The 19,432-nt window shown below is 36.7% G+C and overlaps 1 protein-coding gene across 1 annotated transcript; it reads right to left on the bottom strand.

Moving 5' to 3' along the window:
- Positions 1 to 1,529: 1,529 nt before the first annotated feature.
- LOC113493281 (inhibitory POU protein) lies at positions 1,530 to 18,245 on the bottom strand. Its single transcript, XM_026871230.1, has 3 exons — positions 18,156 to 18,245; positions 15,618 to 15,800; positions 1,530 to 2,237 (listed from the first exon to the last, which is right to left on the bottom strand). The coding sequence occupies exons 1-3, from the start codon at positions 18,243 to 18,245 to the stop codon at positions 1,530 to 1,532; spliced, it is 981 nt and encodes a 326-aa protein (XP_026727031.1).
- Between the last annotated feature and the right edge of the window lie 1,187 nt (positions 18,246 to 19,432).

The following is a 19,432-nucleotide window of genomic DNA, read 5'->3' as shown; positions in this document are numbered from 1 at the left end:
CAGTCGGCAGTGTGGTGCTCACGGTATCTATGCATAAATGGAACTTTTCAGAAGATACCTTAAAAGTTCAAGGAAAACTTATCCTAAAGCCTTAGGGTAGGAAAAAAGGTGTTTTTGAATATATCTTTTCAGTTCTCGACTTCATTCACAACAGTCTATGAATTACGAGTTTACAAATATTTTAATACCGTACTAAGATAAAATCATACGATTGGTAAAAGTCCTTTCTTAAATCATCTCAGAGTTATGATACAATTCGCTTTCAAAATAAAATCAATATCATTTCGGAACAGTATTGTCTTCGTAGCACAACTCGCCGCCTGCGCGCACCACACCGCCGAACATTATTAACTTAGTTCTTGCTTCATCACTTTGGCCGCATTTGGCATTAGTATAACCAACTATTCAACTTGAATTTTGGCATCGATTGCTTGTAATCACGTCGTTCTCCTTATCCATATAATTATTACAAGAGTAGAGAGAAATCAATAGAATCTCAAGTGGTGCATGAATCCAACCGCGTTGTACTAATTCCTTTCGCCTTTAGTAACTATGTGTATTAACTAACGCCTACTTGTTAATCGAAATGTGACCTATTTACATATGAATTTTAACACTATTTTGGCTAAATGTCACTAATAACCTCTTAGACTAGAAATTGTGCCATTTCGTGAAAATGTTTACAAAGAAAATAACAATCAAACGGAAATAAAACAATCAGTACAATATAGTACAAAAACCTACCGAGTACTATCTACAACTTAGGGCTCAAACTATAATCTCTTACAATTATTTTGTACAGTATCAATATAATGAGAACAAAACGCCTAACAAATTTATCATTAAATATAATTTAAACATTAGAGTGAGGGATCGCAGACAGGTAGCGAATGTGAGAACATTCCGACTTCTAAATAATAAGCAACGCCCGGGAAACGAATACATAATTTGTACATTGGAAGGCTGGGTGGGTCTCGCACGCTACCTGTCCGGCCCGTCTACGTCACGTCGTGCCGTGTGCTCGCCCGGACGCCGGACGTCCGGCCGTCCGGCTGTCCGGTGCGACTCCTGCGACTCGCAGCAATGAAGTTACTAATATTAAAACACAGAATATTGATTATTTGCAAGGCACATTCTCTTAAAAATCCTGAATTTCAATTTTTATTCATGTACATATTCGATGCTCCGAAAACATTGTCAAGACGGCGCGCACGAACTAAACCATTGAAGCGGTCTACTCACTGCAGTTGTGATATGTATATAATCAATTATTATATACCCTGTGTGTCGAAAAATAATCATAAATATAAGAATCCATAGAACGTGTTTAGAAAAACTTAAGAACGGTATAATATCTACACTAAATACTAAGTTGTTTACTCGAAGGGAGTTTAAGATTGAGATCGGAATGAGATCCTTATTGCTGTGTGGGGTTGTGTGGGGCGTGCCGGGGCGGGGCGCCCGGAGCGGCGCGCTCAGTAGCCGTACCCGGGGCCGGGGTACAGCAGAGCCGCGCCGCCGCCCGCCGGTCAGTGCTGCGCCGCGAACTTCATGCGCTTCTGTTTCTGCCGCTGGTTGCAGAACCAAACTCTCACCACGTTCTTCTTCAGGTCCAGCTTCTCCGCGATTGCCGTAATCTTCTCCCCCGAGGGCCGCGGCTGCACCGCGAAGTACGCTTCGAGACTTCTCTTCTCGGGCGCGGCAATGGAGGTTCTTTTGCGTTTCTTCTCCCCAGCCGGCAGCACGCTCGGCGCGTCGGGGTCTCGTCTTTTGTTCTTCGCTTGCGCTTCTGCCTCCTCTAGCCACGCCTGCAGGATTGGCTTGAGTGCTATCATATTGTTGTGACTTAATGTAAGACTTTCGAAGCGGCAGATGGTGCTCTGTGAGAGGGCGCCTACTCCAGGAAGTTTTAGGTTTGCGAGGGCCTTACCTACGTCAGCTTGGGTGACGCCTAGTTTAATTCGTCGCTGTTTGAATCTTTCGGCAAAGGCTTCGAGTTCACGGGGGTCTGTGTCGGTGTCAGGGTGAAGCGCGGCGGCCGGGTGGCCGAGGTGCGCGGGGGGCGCGTGTGACAGGCCGCCGGCGTGGTGGTGGTGGTTCATAACGTGATTCATGGCGCCGTAGCCGTGCAGCTGGTGGTGGGGTGGCGCGGCCTCGCCCATGGGCGCCAGCGTGGTCATGGACGACGAGGTCAGCGGGTCCAGCATGTCCAGGCCCTCCATGCCGTGATGGCCCATCTGTGGACAGACGCGCTCGTTAGTTTCCTGTCAATATTTTAGTGATTAAGAGGATTATGAGGGGCGTCGCGGCCATTATACTCGTCCGCCGTATTAACTTCTGCATTCATGTTAAATCGTACGTTTTATTGTAAATAAAAGGAGGGTGCTCGGCTTCACAATGGTGCTCGGAACGATATGGAAACATAAACAATCATTGTGCAGATTTGCACTCATTCTTTATGAGAGCAAACACTTGTTTTTTATAGATGGGGGCGAGTGTTGTGACGTTGATTGGAAGTGAGTGTTCAGCCAATATGCTTAAGTTGTTGACCGGCATTGTTGCGAAAATGAATGTTTGTCGGCCAGCCGTCGCATATGCGCTCGCTATAAATATTTTGCTGCATCCCCAGGGCCCGAGACGCTTTGATTTTTATTTTGCAACATCTTTTGTTGTAGGACTAATGAAATGTTATTGTATAGTCAGTTACATGCAAGAAATAATATCAACAGGATATGGTGCGCAGAAATGTCCATCGATCGGTTTTATTACGACAAGAATGTAGAATATTTTTTTTTTAATTAAAACATGTTTTCGATCTTCGATAGCACAGTCGAGATTACGATTCAGTTGTGTTTTATATCCACGAACCGAGATCGATTGCAATATCATATTTAATCTGATTCTCTTTCACGTCGTCGTATTAATCATTCAATGCGTTTTATGGACCGGCGGAAAAGGGCTTTCAATTGCAATATTTTCATGTGATTCGTCAAAGATATTATATTTTCGGTCTGAAATAAGTTCCGCGGGGATTTGAGGTTATAAAAAAGAAACAAATCTCAATCAAATCCGTGAATTGATCTTTTCTTATCAATAACTCGATTTACGGCAAGTCGGATTGAAAGAAAACTAAAAATAAGAAGTGCACTATCTATTAGGCGCTGTGCCGTGTTCGTGTCGGCCGGCTCCCGGGGGTGCACTAACTCACAATTAGGGCTCCGCACGTAACTGCAATGTTGCAAGATATATTTTTTTTGTTTCACTGTTTCTATTTTTAGTTTCAGGACGATACTCGCTTTAGGTGTGTTTTAACCAGTTGGACTTACTGAAAGAATAAATCCAAATTTGTAAGTAGGTGCTAAACTTTTGACAAATATTACCATTTTATATTTTTTAAAACGACTATTTACGTTCAAGTGGATTAAATTAATATAAAATACACAAAAAGAATGAATGAAAAATGATGCGAAAATACAAATATATGAACCGTAATCCGATTATTTTAATCGCCAATACGATACGGGGCTTTCGAATACAGTTATTATAAATGTAAAGGTCTGTCTGTTGCGCTGTTCAATTGTGGTTTAAGTTATGAAAATACTTAACTTAATCCTGCATAATATAGGATATGGGCTACTGCCAAAAATTATCGATATCGCTATCTCATTTTGTAACAGATTTTAAAAACGAAACCGCATTCGATTCACAGGTGCAATGCAATACGAGTATAATTTGAGCGAGTACACCCCTCGCTTTTGATACACCGCGTGTAACTGGGGACGCGTATGTCATTATAAAGGGATGGGACACGCGACTGTATTGTTATCGATAACATTTCTGGGACAATATTTTAGACGCTTGATGCAATACTGTCTTGCACGGATAGACGAGTGGTTACGGTTTGCGGGTTCGATACACGAATGATTGTCCTAAGTCGATGTCTTTGTGCATGAGACTTGAATGTTTGTAAAGTTCCCCGCGACACAAGGCAAAGTAATAAATGCGGGAGTCGTAAAGAAAATTGAAATATTTTTGAAATCTTGTTTTTTCAGCGAGTTAAATTTTTACTTTTAGCGTCGTTACACAAAATGATAGCACACTGAACAGGTCTTAAATAACGACAGAAACCTTTGCTCGGTCAACTACGAAAACTCTTTGCATTGACTCTTTGACCATCACCACCTATCACTGCCTTAGTCAGTATCACTCTTGCAGTATTGGGAAGGAGAAAATGAGACGGTGCTCTACATGCCCTAGAGTCTCCTCTCTTTTTCACAAATGCATTACTTTTAACAGTCGTATTCCACTAACGAATTTATTAATAACCCATAGGATTTATATTTTTATGCCAAATGAAATTAATTGAATTGCACGTCATTTTCTAACTCGGGACGTTGTCAGGTGAATTAGTGATGACTACGGATTTTCAAAAAGTTATAATTAATATCTCAAGTATATCGTCATAGAGATGTCTGGAAAAGGTGTAGGTTGTGTGTAGCTTTCATGCATTTGTGACTAGGGCTTGTAGAAATTACATGCTACTTACTTTCTGTTTAAAGATTTTTTTTTGATATAAATTATAATATTTTACAGTATTAAAACAACTGTAAGTTTTAAGTTAATTGAATTCCATTTTTTAAATTGGTCTTCCTAATTTTCGACTTTTTACAAACCAGCAGAAGATTGAATTACTACGCGATAACCCTCCCTAAAGCTTTCACACTAATAATTCAAACACTATCAAAATTGGGATTTCGTATAAAAAAAATCTACATTCTCTAGTACATTTGCTACGAACAGAAAGTTAACACCAACATGATATTTGCAAAGTCGATGTCCTGTTCAGCGGTCGATGGTTTATATTTAAAATTTAAGTACGTTCGTTTACGCGGTACCGTTCATACCAATTACAGTTCAATAGAAACGCGTCTCGCTGGGTCATTACTCCGGACTGTCCTATATAACAAGCCTACATTATCATGTAACTGTTTAATGCTTGCATACAGGATTTTGTGTCGTTTTTAGAATTTAATTTTATTATCAAAATTTTAAAGTCGTTTTTTTCTGAAAAATATACATTTTTTATTCATATTTTACCCATTTTCCTTTACGTGAGTCATGCCTGAGTAAAGCTATTATTTAACTTTCGTGTGTTTGGTAGGAATACGATATTATTACTCGTTGTTCCAAAATATATATTTTTTAGTTATTCCACAACTTTCACACAGCGCCATCTAGTCTCAAATTATGCGAAGCTTGTATTAGATAAATTATCCTCTGATACAGACCGAATACAAACATTTTGCCTGGGCGAGACCAACCTACGACAAATAGGCCAGTCATTCCACAATCTTAAAAATTACAAATGATTATACCTACTGACCTAAGCCAATCGTATTCACATCAAGACCACAAAATCACTTACAAGAAACCTCATCAAATATCCACCATTACATTTCATCAATAACAACGACCCGCTTAACGACAATCGTAATGCAATTATTGTAATGTATCGACAAATAATAATTATATTAGTTTTATCGACATGCTCCCCACCCTACCATGCGATTGCAAGTGGATATTAAATAAATTATATTCCTTTATTAGTGATTTGTGTCGCTACATTATGATTTGGACAAGTGGCCAAATTTGTTCGAGGGTGGCCATGGGAGTGGCGGGGAGGGTACGAGCGATTTGGAAACAATAAAAAGTTGATGCTATTGTTGCTGAGCTGTCAAGTGTATTATTGTAATTGTGCTTGATCGCTTTTTAAGGAGATTTGTGTTTTAAATTCGGGGTTAAACGAAAAAGGTTAGTTTTTAATTCTTAGTCGTTCCCTGGTACAAAGAATTTCGTTCGTTCTGATGCAATACGTATAGTGTACTCTTATATCAGTGTTCCTAAAACCTGTCTAGGTTATATTGAACTTTATAGCCACACCGCAACCGATCCCGTCCTCCATCACTCACACACAACCATACATAAGTAGAGAATTCTTATCAAAACGACATAAAGTCGAACATCGCCTGGCCAATCAAGCTAATGGTACCTTATTTCATGTTCAATAACGGTCATTTTTGTTTGGCAGTATTTTAGAAAATGCTCTATAGCAGTTGTATTGTGTTTTGACTGGTACACAGTGGGATCATATTTTGCTATAGATGGCATTATAGATGTTTCCCGGAAATTGATGGGCAGTGGTCTGACTGTATCTAGGAAGTATGATTGTGAGGTATGTCAAAACGAATGGGTGAAACTCCATTAGGTTTTTGAGTATTATGTTACGTAAAGGGAGGTGGAATTAAACCTAAAGCCTTTTAAAGCCTTTTGTCTGTGTACGTAATGAAGTAAGATAACTTATTCTAAAAGTTGGATCATCACTTTTAAATATCTTATTTGCGAATGTTAGAGTCATATTTCCTATCTAAATGAAACTAAAAAGAAAAAGCAAATTATTTGACTATTTACACCTTAAAGTTCTTTTATGTTTATACTGGAGTACTAATATAAACTATGTAAGTATGGGTGGGTGTTTGTTACTCTTTCGAGCAAAAATCACTTGACAGATTTTTACGAAATTTGATACTCACGTAGTTAATAACTGGGATCGACACAAGGTTTTTATACCGATTTTGTGTTCCTGTAGTAGAATTTTCAATTTGTACATTAAAACCACAAACTTCCATATACATAAGAAACTTAAAGGAGTTTTTATCAAGTCAGTTTCACTAAAATAAACCTAAAACAATTATAGCATCAAATACACAATTCGACATCATCATAACAGTATTTCCATAAGAGTGAAAGGGACACACATCTGCCGTCTCTCTCTGTCAATCCCGTGCAGGATTATTATGCAGCATGAGGGATTAGTATGATAAACCTACCATTTAAGCACTAAGTAATCAGGCTATTATACCCTATATGTGCTACATGTTGCCCTTAATCTGATTATATGTACATAAATTAATTGATCCCATTATCTCTTGAGATAGCTATGTAAACAGTTCATGAGTATGTCTTATATCCATATATGTGATGTAATGTGAAAGACTTTCTGTCTGTCACTAACAATGTCTCGGTTTTACCCATCATTCAAATATTAATATGTAGGAAAAAACTACTCCAGCGCTAGGCAATTTAATTTTTGTTTCACTGGCTTTTCACAAAAATCATTTCTCATGCGCTAAGACGTAAATATTAAAGATTAATCTTTCATATAATCGGCATTTAACTGTAATCAGGTTTCAAATCTCAAAGCTGGCCAAGCCCTTTCAACTCTTGATTTAAAATTCTGAATCACATAATTTCTTTTCGATGTCTATTTCCAGCATCTCTAAACACATACCCTCCATATAAAAATACCTTCCAAATAATTCAAGAAACGTCAATTTCTATCTAACACGGCTTAAAACGGTAAAACTTTATTTGAGGTACAAGTGAGCCCTCGTAACACGGTCGATTTTTAAACAAAAGTACAAAAAAATGCTGTCATGTCGGTCCCTTGGGAGGCGCGACAATTGCGCACTAAAACAGTCTCCCCGGCGTACGAATACCCTTTAGACAAGGTTTTGTTTAACTTACAACGTTTGCTGCACGAATAGGGTTATCTGAAGCGCGTATCTTGTAGGGCGTAGCGCAGGCCCCCTGACCGCTGGCTAGTGTTGATTGTGAAATATCATGTCGTTGTGTCGGTAATGTGGGGCTAGTACCCCGCGGTAAAGATGACGTGAAATGCTTTTACAGGATATCTTCCCGTTTTATATTATTTTTTAGTATTTATGTTATTAACAACAAAAAAATACAACCGACTGTGATGTGGGTAAAAAAACCATTTGAAAGCTACTTCACATAAAACTAAAAAAAAATTCAACAAAACCGGGTCATCCAGTCCAAGCATAAAAAACCTCGTGCTTTTTGACAAACTTGTAACAAAATGACATTATTTCAAAACACATTTTCAAATAGAAGAAGTCTCCATCATCAGAAAAAATAACAAATTCTGGACAAGGAAACCTACCACTCTGGATACCAACCAAAGTCCGAAATCAAAGCCTCATTATGTCGCTTTAAAGTGCGTTTGAATTATCCACTTATTGACGAACCGTTATTTATTACAATCCAAATAAATCGATCCGATATGCATTATTACTTCAAGGTCTATGCTTCAGCCTTCTTATATTTAGACAAAATCGATGCATCAATTAATACGCAATCGACTGAACTAAGAAATACTGAAGAAAAAAAATGAAAATCGATCGAAATCCTAAATATACTTACAGACTTTGGATGAACATCTTTATTTTTTCTTAAACAAAAGACAATCTTCCCAATTTGAATTCCGGACATTAAAGAATAATTAAAAAAATAATAGAATAATCAAAGGAATATGGCACTGCGTAAACAAGTTCTCTGTCTTCCAGTTAGTGGCCGACTGAAAGAGACATAGTTTTTGTATCGATACAGTTGTAAGTAGGTACAGAAGCCTTGCATCGGGGCCGTCTTTAAATACCTGCTAATTATAATTAATGAACCTTATTGTGTTCTGACATGTCTAGGTTCTAATAAAGCTGTCTTTCTACTGTCTAGCTACCTTTTGTCTCCCTCCCTCTTTCTTTTTTTGTCTCTCGCTTGCAGTGGAGGGAAGTGGAATGTAGTTTTACGTATTCCTCCCCCTTTTTACTATTTGTGATTAATTTTGTTGTGGGTTTCAAGACAGTCCATTTCTCTTGGTACACAAATGGCTTAGGTTTTTAGTGTGGTTTTCTTTGGTTTCATTGTAGATGCTGGCTTATAAAAGATGCAATTACGTACATGTGTGACGATCTAATTCCATTAAAAAAAAGATGCAGTTTGAAACCCAGTGCAGATTATTTGAGTTACCTAAGACAACCCATTTACAGTCTTGTTTTTAAGCTAAAATGTTAAGTAACATCTAATATCAACCTTATTCATGTTGACATTAAAACAGAAATTTGCTTAATGTTTAACAACTTCATACCGGGAATGTCAAGTCAGTATACCAACGACGACGTTAACACTAAAATAAGTTTTGTCGAACATACTTAATACATACTAAAATTAAGTTCTCTAAACTTCTTGCGGAATATGATGCACGTTTGGTGCGGAAACTTTTCTTAATGGCATAATTAATCACTTTCTAAACAGGTAAAAGAGAATTCGTTTAAGAAATAAACTTTGAGTTGCCTACACGTTGAAGGCGAATGTAGAATTTTGAATGTATGTGTATAGAATAGAATACATTAGTACGAAGAATAATATTAGTAAAGTAAATGCAGAAAAGTGTGTAGGCTAAACTTCAAGGAGTATTGCGAAAGTGTCCAGTCAAAGTTGGGACAAAAACATTTAAGTAACTTGAATACAGAATAAGCTAAACGTATTATTCCAAAGTATTACAAAGGCTCGTTTATACCAAGACACAAACACAGGTCGAGCAGCACAAACAGGGATCCAACCCGCTACCCTTCTCACAGAAGGCCAGTGCTAAACCCGACCGCAAGTATAAATCTTAACAATAAACAAATTACAGGAAGATACTTCATCAAAACAAGTTGCCGCCGCTTTGCAACTACCGAACAATAACATTTACAGATTACAGACATGTGCGGAACCCCAAACTACGGCCGCCGGGTTCCGTGGGCAATAAAGAAGGCATTACGTGGGCACAACCCTCTGTGGGGGACCCAAGAATTGCAAATACATTCTTACTTCCCTAAGCCGGGGTTAACTCTATTATTTATAAATTTTTCTTCTCCTAATATTGTAGTTTTGTATTGATGTAAGGGAGAGATGTAGATTATGGTGGTAAGGAGATTCTAAAATTAGTTATAACCTCCGTTTGGGTACCTCCCTAATGACTATTATTTAGGTATAATGTAAGAATTTACAAAAGAAACAAAAATAAAGATGTCGCCTCGATCTCGCGCGAGCTCGAGCAGAGCCTGCTCATATTCATGCTTTTAATTAAATTAGTAAAATTAAAAAAGTGATTTTTTTCTCCAACGCTGATAAAGAAGTTTGACTTCAAAAAACACGTTATCACGTTAGTCTGTTGGCCACTGACAGTCTTGATCAGTAGATTTTTAGAGTAACTTTCGTAAGAATAATACTAATTAAAAGATCCAATGATTTACGCACATATAACTATCGGGATTGTAAAACTAGTTTGGAGCCAACCGGAGTCCTTGAGCCTGAGCTGACGCGATGCTTATGATTAAATATTGGTCAGACTTGATAATGGGAAAACTTGTGGATATTATATTCCGTTAAGTAACGTGACTTTGACTTGTATGCTAAACACTTAAGTATCATATTTTTCTGATTAGCAATGGCAGAAAATTAAATTGTCTGCCGATGCCTTCTTTAAAACATCGGGACATAGTCAAGTAGATTTTTTTGTCAGAATTCTCATTACAAAGGCTTTATACATCCAACTATATCATTGAGTTTATTATTCAATGCATCTACATACGTTTAATTATCATTACAAAATAATGATATAAGTTACGAAAAAGCCACGTTAAGTGGTCATGTCTACTATCATTGACAAAAATACAAATAAGTACGTTCGAAGTCATTATTGTGAAACTATTTTTACTTAAAAGACTTTACTTTAAATAATTTATGAGTTTGGCCTCTTCTCCATTCTGTATTGTAAGCGCTTTGTAATACGTCCTTAGAAAAGTGATTTCTTTTTTTCATTTAAATAAGGTTGTTGTGCTCAATTATTTGAGCGAGCAGGTTAATAATATAGTATTAGATAGATAAGGAAAGCTCTGAAAAGCGGTTTGGAGATAAATTATTAAGTTAATAAAGTATGTTATCAGCGCAAACGGGTGGCTGTAAATGGTATCAAATTATTTAAATCGGTTTATGATGGGTGACGAAACAGAGAGGTTTTTTTTTTGTTGTGTAAATATTAAACGGTTGAAGTGTTATTCGTATTTGCGACAATGACGGTTGTGTATACATAAACTAAAGAAAAATAAATCGATTGGGTGATATATAAATGTATGATCGCCCCAATCGCTGCTTAAGTTTACTACTCGTGTGACAGCTGTATAATATGTATGTCTTTCAAAACCAAACTGCGGCTTAACTGCGGAGAAAGGAACCCCACAAAAAAGTAACAAAATCTGATGTGGTCAACATTTTTTTCTTCTATTCTAAACACTATCACAAAATGCTTCACTACAACATTCATAAATTAGTGAAATAATAAATAAAATGCTGAAGACAGAAGAAATTAATAAAATTAATTACATTATGTATTAAAATTATTTTATTATGACCACATTTTGTGACTTAAACATTTAATAATGGCACATTCAACTGTACAGTTTCTACAAAATCTTAAGAACTTAAATTATTTGAAAGAACAACACCTAACTCCGTTACCAGTACCTTCATAATATCCCACGCATCGCCATATACAATGCTTCAATAGCTACCTTTATTCCTGACATAACTCGACCGACAAACTGAGAGACTGGCCTTTGAACAAGGCTAATCTGGACGTCTGTAATTGTCAATCTGAAGGCAAATAGTTAACCTAGACTTTTACCTGCACAGTTTAACTGTCCAGGCAAACGGGAGCTGGTGAGGTACGGGAACAGTAAAGCTTGAGTTTGAGTCAGGCTAACGTTTGTTCACTAGCTTTTATGATAAATAGAATGGTAAATATGCTTCCGAACAGCAAAGGAACATTGGTGCTCAAAGCATGATGACGTCATCTATAATTTTCCTTGGTTTTGCAGGCTTGTTGGATGTTTTGGGTATTGTCTTTCTCTTTGAGATTTAGACACTTTTTTAATAACTTAATCTTGAATAAAGAAAGATATGATGGTTATTTCATTACGAGGTATTTGTGCACGGTTAGACCATATGCCTGTTAAGTGTCAACACAATCAAATTCTCAAAAATATTGTACTCAAACAAACTTAATGACAAAGAAAGATACCAAAAACATTTGTCCTTGCAAAAAAAAACTGTTTCTACACAATTGATTTAGACAATTCAATACTGAATTCTTTTTCAAATAAAACTCAAACGCATTTTGACTCGTCACCCTTACACGATTCACCATCAATATTTGCAATGATGTTTTACACACGTTTACATCACCCTATAGCATACAACACGCATTACAGAGTATAGCGCATAATATTAGCTCATTTTTAAGGCACGGGGCACATATTTCTTTCGTCCCACTTGCCTTTCGGTCCCACAGGACTTTGCCCCATACATCCGAAGATTTCCTACACACATTGAGAAATGCATTTGTTATGATTATTTATGTGCTTTTTTTGGTATTAAGGTCACTCTAATGCGTTTCGCTTCGCTCATGTTGGCATCTTGTGATAAGTTTTAAAAAACCTACTCATTGGAAAACTAGTGCAGTGTAAGGAGTTTTTAATCTATTTATAAATGTCGTGCTGGCGCAAAAAAAATAACATCACCATAAAACGTAAGTGGTTGATGTCAAATGTAGTCATATCACACGATTATGTCATTGCAGTCTTGGTATCTGAGGGCACGGCAGTGCCCCTGCCAAGTCTCGAGCAAAACGGGCACGGCCGTACCATCTTTTCTCGAAGCGATTCGCGGCTGTTTCGCCCCCCCTGTATCTTCGACGTGGACAAAGCTAGGAGTTTAGCTTTTCGGGGAATAATAGTAGGCATTAGAACAAGCTTAAGTTCGAAATTACATGCCAATTGAATTAATGGTTTAGGAGTTACGGTCGATCAAAGTTACACCATTTTGTCACTCACTGACTCACTGACAGATCATCAAAAATCTAAGGTACTTCTAGCAGACTTAGAAACTTCAAATTTTGCACCAAGATAGGTCCTTAGCCACATATAAAGGAAAAATTATAAAACATTAAAAAATAATATGCCATAGAAAACAATTTTATATTTGCGGTTTGGCAAGAACATTATGTATGGATTTTGACTGCATTGTTAACTTTGTTCGTTGTTTAAGTACCTATTCAATTGGATGAATACATACATAGAATAGAAAAGAATAATATAAATGTAATACACAGACTATCATTAATACAAATTAATACATAAAATTCATAATTCATTAAATTAATAAAGCTAAAACTCCATTGTATTGCGATAAATATTGTATGCGCGCTCGATAGATGGCGTTGTACGTGTCTGAATCGCGCTATGGTTTCGTTACAAAGCGCAGTCTAAGTAGTACTTCAGAATAATTCGATATTTTTCATTTGATAGCGCCACCTGTCTATGAAAAACCATTTCGAAACTAAAAAATATTGTAGTGATAATTGATATTCGGAGAACTTTACGTGTTATTTAGTTTAGTTAAGCTATAGTTTGTAAGTTAGTAGATATATATATGCATATATATATAAGTTTAAGCTTGTTTACATTAGAAGTAACGAAGTCTCAGAGAAGAAACAAAAGAGATAGAGATAGAGAATGGGTTCTAAGCAAAGCAGTAGCTGAAGTCCTAGAAATTATGACACCTAAAAAAAAAGAAAGAAATACACTTACAAAAAATAAATGAGATCCCACCAAAAACATTAAATGTAAAAAAATGCCAAGTCTCTCGATGCAGTCTTTCCATCGTAAAAAGTTTTGAGATCTCATAGAAGCCAAGTCCTATTCAAAATATTTTGTAGTTATAAATCAACATTTAGTAATTGTATCAATAGTTTTCTTTATATTATAATTATAGTGACTTGGCAATGAGCACAAATTAAAAGCTGCTTGATGCCTGGAATTATGTGCAAATGTTACTGACGAGACCAGTGATCAGATTATTTGTTATGTGTGAATCATGATGGTCACTACCGACTACATGCTCCAATACAATAATTAAGAATACCTTACGGGCCATCGCTTTATGAAAGTAAATGAATCGAGAGTACACTAAGACTGACTGCCGTTGCCGAAATTCGGTTGGGACGACACGGATAAACCAAAAGAAAATTAATTTTGTGATATTAATGTTTACGCATGCGGTGTGTGTAACTTTCAACTCCTACAAATATGCCGTTTTATTTGTTTCTTCTTGTGCTCATTGCCAAGTCACTATAATTATAATATAAAGAAAACTATTGATACAATTACTAAATGTTGATTTATAACTACAAAATATTTTGAATAGGACTTGGCTTCTATGAGATCTCAAAACTTTTTACGATGGAAAGACTGCATCGAGAGACTTGGCATTTTTTTACATTTAATGTTTTTGGTGGGATTATAAAGTTTATGTAAAGTCTCCCAGTTTATCAAAATATCAACTTTAAAAACCGCTCTATAAAAATATTCCACATTCACAAATAGGAAGTCAACACCCTGTATTTCGTGTTCCTACAGGGGGTTGTTTTATCGAGGGCAGAGCGGACGAGTTTGCAAATAATATGAACTTTATGATCCCGCCTTATTTTTATTGAAGCTAAATTCGATTTTGTATGATATGTATGTATGGATTTCGCAGGGAACGTTGCTTGGGGAAGTCGATGCTCACTTTTATATTACGTAAGTACCTTCTAATATAGTGTTGTGGTTATGTATGGCTTGTAGGGATGTACCTATCAAGTTGCAAAACAATGTGAGCTCATTCTAATTAGAGCGAAGACTTTTGTTAAGTTTGGATGACATTTTGCACTGAAAAGTAATTTTGTCTAGCGTTCTGTAGGAATCAAATCAAATTAAAATCCATTTATTCAAAATAGGCAACAAAGTAGCACTCATTGAATGTCAAAGTTACACGGAGCCCCCGTACCCCGACCCCCGTATCGCGAACCCTTCACTGCTTAGTAAGTGCTCTAGCTGTGAAGAAGAAACGGCGCAACAAACTCCACAAGATAGCACGCTGTCGCTTTTCAATACTTATATTATAAAGCGGAAACATTTGATTGTTTGTTTGTTTGACACGAATAGGCTTCGAAACAACTGGTCCGATTTGAAAAATTCTTTCACTGTTGAGAAGCTACATTATCCCCGCTGAACATAGGCTATAATTTATTTCAAAAATATTAGGGTACCGTAAGAAAATTCCGATATTGCAGCCCAAGGTTTCATAACTTATATCTTCCAACCACGCGAACGAAGTCGCGGGTAACTGCTAGTTTACAATAACACATACACATGGTGAATAAATGCTGTCCCTGTAATGATTAATAACGTGATTTATGTATGATGGGCCTGTTGGTCTAGTGGCTAGTGACCCTGACTGCTATACCGGAGGTCGTGGGTTCGATTTCCACCCAGGACAAATGTTTATGTGATGAGCACGATCATTTGTTCTATGTCTGGGGATAATTTATCTATATTATGTATGTATTTAGAAATATAGAAGTGTGTTCATCAGTTGTCTAGTACTTATTATACAAGCTCTGCTAAGTTTGAGACTAGATGGCGTTGTGTGAAAGTATGGTTATTATAAAGTATTATTATTTTTATCCCTTTACAGTCACGGTCACCTCATGTGAAGACACCCGGTCCTTTTTAAAAACTTGCACGGGGACACAAGTCCAATATGTAGAGGCCTTGTTGAGAACTTTAATCTAAAATGCGATGGGGTATCTACCAGTATTATTATTATTTTGTTGTTACCTGGTGTGGTCTGGCATTATGTGGGGACGGCCCGCCGACGCCGTGGTGGTACACCATGTCGTGCTTGAGCTGCGGCAGCGGCGGGCCCGGCTGCGGCCCGGACTGGTGCTTGCTGATGTCTACCGCCGCCAGCGCCTCCGCTCGGCTCAGCAACCCGTCGTTGAGGCCGCCGAACAGATCGCCCTGGGTTATAAAAGGTATCCTGTATTTAGAAGCTCGGTAATACCCTTAGATATAGATGTGACAACGCGACAGGATTATCCATTTTAAGGAATCTTGCTGAACAGTCGAAAACTGGTAACGTTCTTAAAGTTTCAATTTACAAATTTCTTTTTCAAGAAAACTGTTTTCAGATTATGTAACAAACAAGAGAAACGATCGCATCAGAACGTAATCTTTAGATTTGGCTATTAGTCCAATTTTGACTGACCATTATTCTGCAAGATCCCTTACAATAAATCAAAACTATACCACAATGTTGCCTAAATTAGAGAATTTCACTTAGACTATGGTCTCCCAAACACCTTAGCTGGTTCTCTGAGTCACTGCAAAGTCACGCCAATAGACCACAACAATACCTTAGGAATACCATGAAAGCGCTTATTGAGACCACGGTTACAAGATTATTATGATCATGCTTTGGATATATAATGCCATGGGATTAGGATATCAAACTATTTATTATTCAAGCCCAATTAGTAGCTTAAGGTAAAATTAAACCTATCTATCTACATCTAAATTAAGAAAGCTTCTAGAATTATCTTCTAGAAAGTAATAGAAACATTCCGAAATAAATGAAGACTGAATAAAAATAGTAGAGCAATCTAATTTACATTACATAATCATGCATATTTAGAAATACTTATTTACTAATAAACTTATTACTAATAAATACATATAGAACTACAAAGATATAAGGTGTGACGTATCAAAGACAAGTTACGTAGTAATCATAACGAGATTACATAAATCAAATAAGGGTATGCAATTAACATTAATTAAAAAGGTTTAGATTTGTCAGTTCCATACATTTCGCTATTCAAGCACAATTAGTACTTTTAGACTTGTCTCTAGTCTAGAAAGACTTATAAATCATAGATTAATCAAGGCTTTCTTTCTTTTTTATAATCATTTAATTCTTGTCTAACATGCATGGTATCCGTATACGAGTCTAATATATAGGTTCCATTCATGATGCGACCATTATCATGGATAACGTGTATCGACGTCCTAAAGGAAGGGATCATACTTCTGGTTTTGTAGTATTAAAAAATATTTTAGGGTGACAAATGTCATGTTTGCAAAGATTTTCTTCGGCAATAAATATATAAAACAATTAGTTTGTAATGCATTAATAGTTCCGTAACAAAATTAAACTAAATAAAAAAGGCTGTATAGCATAGCATATAAAATAGTAATAAAAAACATGTATTAATAGAATTAAGCTCTCGGCTTTATAATTTCGTAAAGGCCTAACAGAATACACATAATTATCAACACGAAGCGAAACAGTTATATTCCAAAAACGTCGCGTACTAAGCCTCTTAATCACATTACATGGAAAATTAATTTCGTAAGGTTCATGACAAACAGACGGAGAGACCTTCCAGCACTAATTTGGAGCGTATGTGTTGCCTACATAAATAAATAAAATACAACTAGGCAAGACCGCCGCGGACAGGGTTTTTCCCGGATTATTTTAAATAATTTATGAGAAACTCTGACCCATGAATTACTCTGCAAGTTATTTGACGCCACGTTTACACTTGGGCCCGACTTGAAATTCAATTGGTCAAGTAATTGATATTTGTTGGAGGCTGACTCTCTTCTCTGACTCTTAAACGGTTTATTCAATGCAGATTTGAGAAAATTGAAGAATTAAATATTATGAATGAAATAAAAACATCTTGTTCTGTTTCTATCCTAAAAAGACAGTTGAATACGTGATATACTTTTGTACAATTAAGAGAAAATTTACCCGAAGAATGAAGAAGTATGAGTCAATTTAATTTGACAATAAGATTATAGTTTGTTGAAGGTGACGCATCCTTTATTTCAAAACAACTCGTTAACCACGATAGGTATAATTACAAGCGGATGGAGTCTACGGAACCTGCCCTTAAATATGTTTGCTCTGTGGCGGTCGTGCGACATGCGTAAGCCACATTAACAATTACCCCATTATTCATAAACGCTTGACATATCTACAATCGTTTAAACGCCATTTTCTTTTTTTAAAACAAAACAATGTCGAAATATATGAATGTTACTAATGTTTTGAATGGAACAACGCTAAAAGTTTTATATGTATTTGAACTTTGAAGTACTTAGTAAAAATTATAAAATTCTGAAATCAATTTTGAGAGTCCACTGTTTATTTAAAAAAAAAGAGAAGATCTTCTGCTTGACTACGTCAAGTACTCCTGTTGCGATAGGTACGTGTTTCATTTCAACAAACAAACTATCAATTAACTCAAAGCGAGACTTGTAATTTTCGATTCGGAACATTAACATTAAATAGTCGGACAACATCCATACGTCAACCGTGAATGTTGGTCGGACCGGCCCCCGATAGATGCTCACTGCGCGGTCTGACTCCCAAACAGGCAGTTTTATAGCGGCCGCCATCTTAAAATGCCACTAGTCCTTCGGTTTGCCAGTGCCAGCACGTTTGGCACTGGCAAGCACGTCTGCCAGTTTTATTTGGCAGGCCCCCGGTGATTTTGTTTGCATTGGAATTTTGTGGGCTTAAATCGATTCGGTTTTCCGTTGGTTTTCGGTGTTTTGATGTAATAATGGAAGTTCGAGGGTGATTTTCAGCGCAGGTATACTGAAGCAAAACTTCGCTCTCGATGAAGAAAATCTATAGGTACCTATTACCAACATATTAAAATTAAAGGCCGCAACGAATATTTTTTTTAAAAGCCACAAGGCTTCAAAAACTTATTAAAAAAAATAATGAAAGAACCTAACTCACTCACAAAACACCAAAATGCATTAATCTCATGACATCTATTAACGAAACCTGATTCCGTCACAACACAATAGCAGAAGTACATCTCTATTCAAAAGAGACAAAAAACAATCAACCCTAAAAAGCGAAGTGTCCTAAAATCTACAATGAAAATATAATCAGAAACAATTGAGCGTGGGAATAGAAGCGTGCTCGCCCGCCCTCGAACACGCATTAGTTCGCATAACCCTCATTGTGATTGCTAACAAGTGCCTATTTGATACGAAGCGTCGCATAATTTGACGCACGGTACCTCTCAGCAGAGAAAGGGTTAAGTGTCAGTCGTTTTATTTTAAACTAGCTGTTGCCCGCGACTTCGTCCCCGTGGGTAGAAGATATAAGTTATGATTTATACCTGCCCTGTTTTATTTCACATTTTCCATTGTACCTTCGCTCCTATTAGTCGCAGCGATCACGCTGCGACTTTAGCTTTCCTCGATGAATGGTCTATTCGACACAAAAATAGCTTTTCAATTTGGACCAGTAGTTCCTCAGATTTGCGCGTACAAACAAACAAACAAACTCTTCAGCTTTATATATTAGTATAGATTGTCAGTGTAGTGTGCGTCATAAGTGTTATTTAAAAAAAAATGTTCTCAGTTAAGCTATATTTTATAACTCTTTTTCTCAAGTAGTGTATGTTTAAGTAATCATTAAGTGTCTTTTATAACCTAAAAGTATAGCCTAGCCTAGCCTAACCTTAACACTAGAAACTCTGTATTTTGTTTAGTATTATTTCAGCAAATCTTTTTCGTTTTCGCCATATTAAAACGTTTCAGTTCTAGAACACGTGACAGTTATA

Source organism: Trichoplusia ni, chromosome 1 (genome assembly GCF_003590095.1).
Source record: "Trichoplusia ni isolate ovarian cell line Hi5 chromosome 1, tn1, whole genome shotgun sequence".
NCBI classification, from domain to species: domain Eukaryota; kingdom Metazoa; phylum Arthropoda; class Insecta; order Lepidoptera; family Noctuidae; genus Trichoplusia; species Trichoplusia ni.
The sequence above is the reverse complement of the archived record's forward strand: the minus strand, read 5'-3'. Positions and strand labels throughout refer to the sequence as shown.

Bases quoted from the DNA above. Each gene is read 5' to 3' on its own strand.
- LOC113493281 (XM_026871230.1), bottom strand. From the start codon at position 18,245: ATGGCGGCCGCTATAAAACTGCCTGTTTGGGAGTCAGACCGCGCAGTG. The intron at 15,801-18,155 runs GTATGGATGTTG...TTTATAACCCAG, and splicing joins GACCAACATTCACGGTTGAC to GGCGATCTGTTCGGCGGCCT. The intron at 2,238-15,617 runs GTAACAACAAAA...GTCTGTCCACAG, and splicing joins ATAATGCCAGACCACACCAG to ATGGGCCATCACGGCATGGA.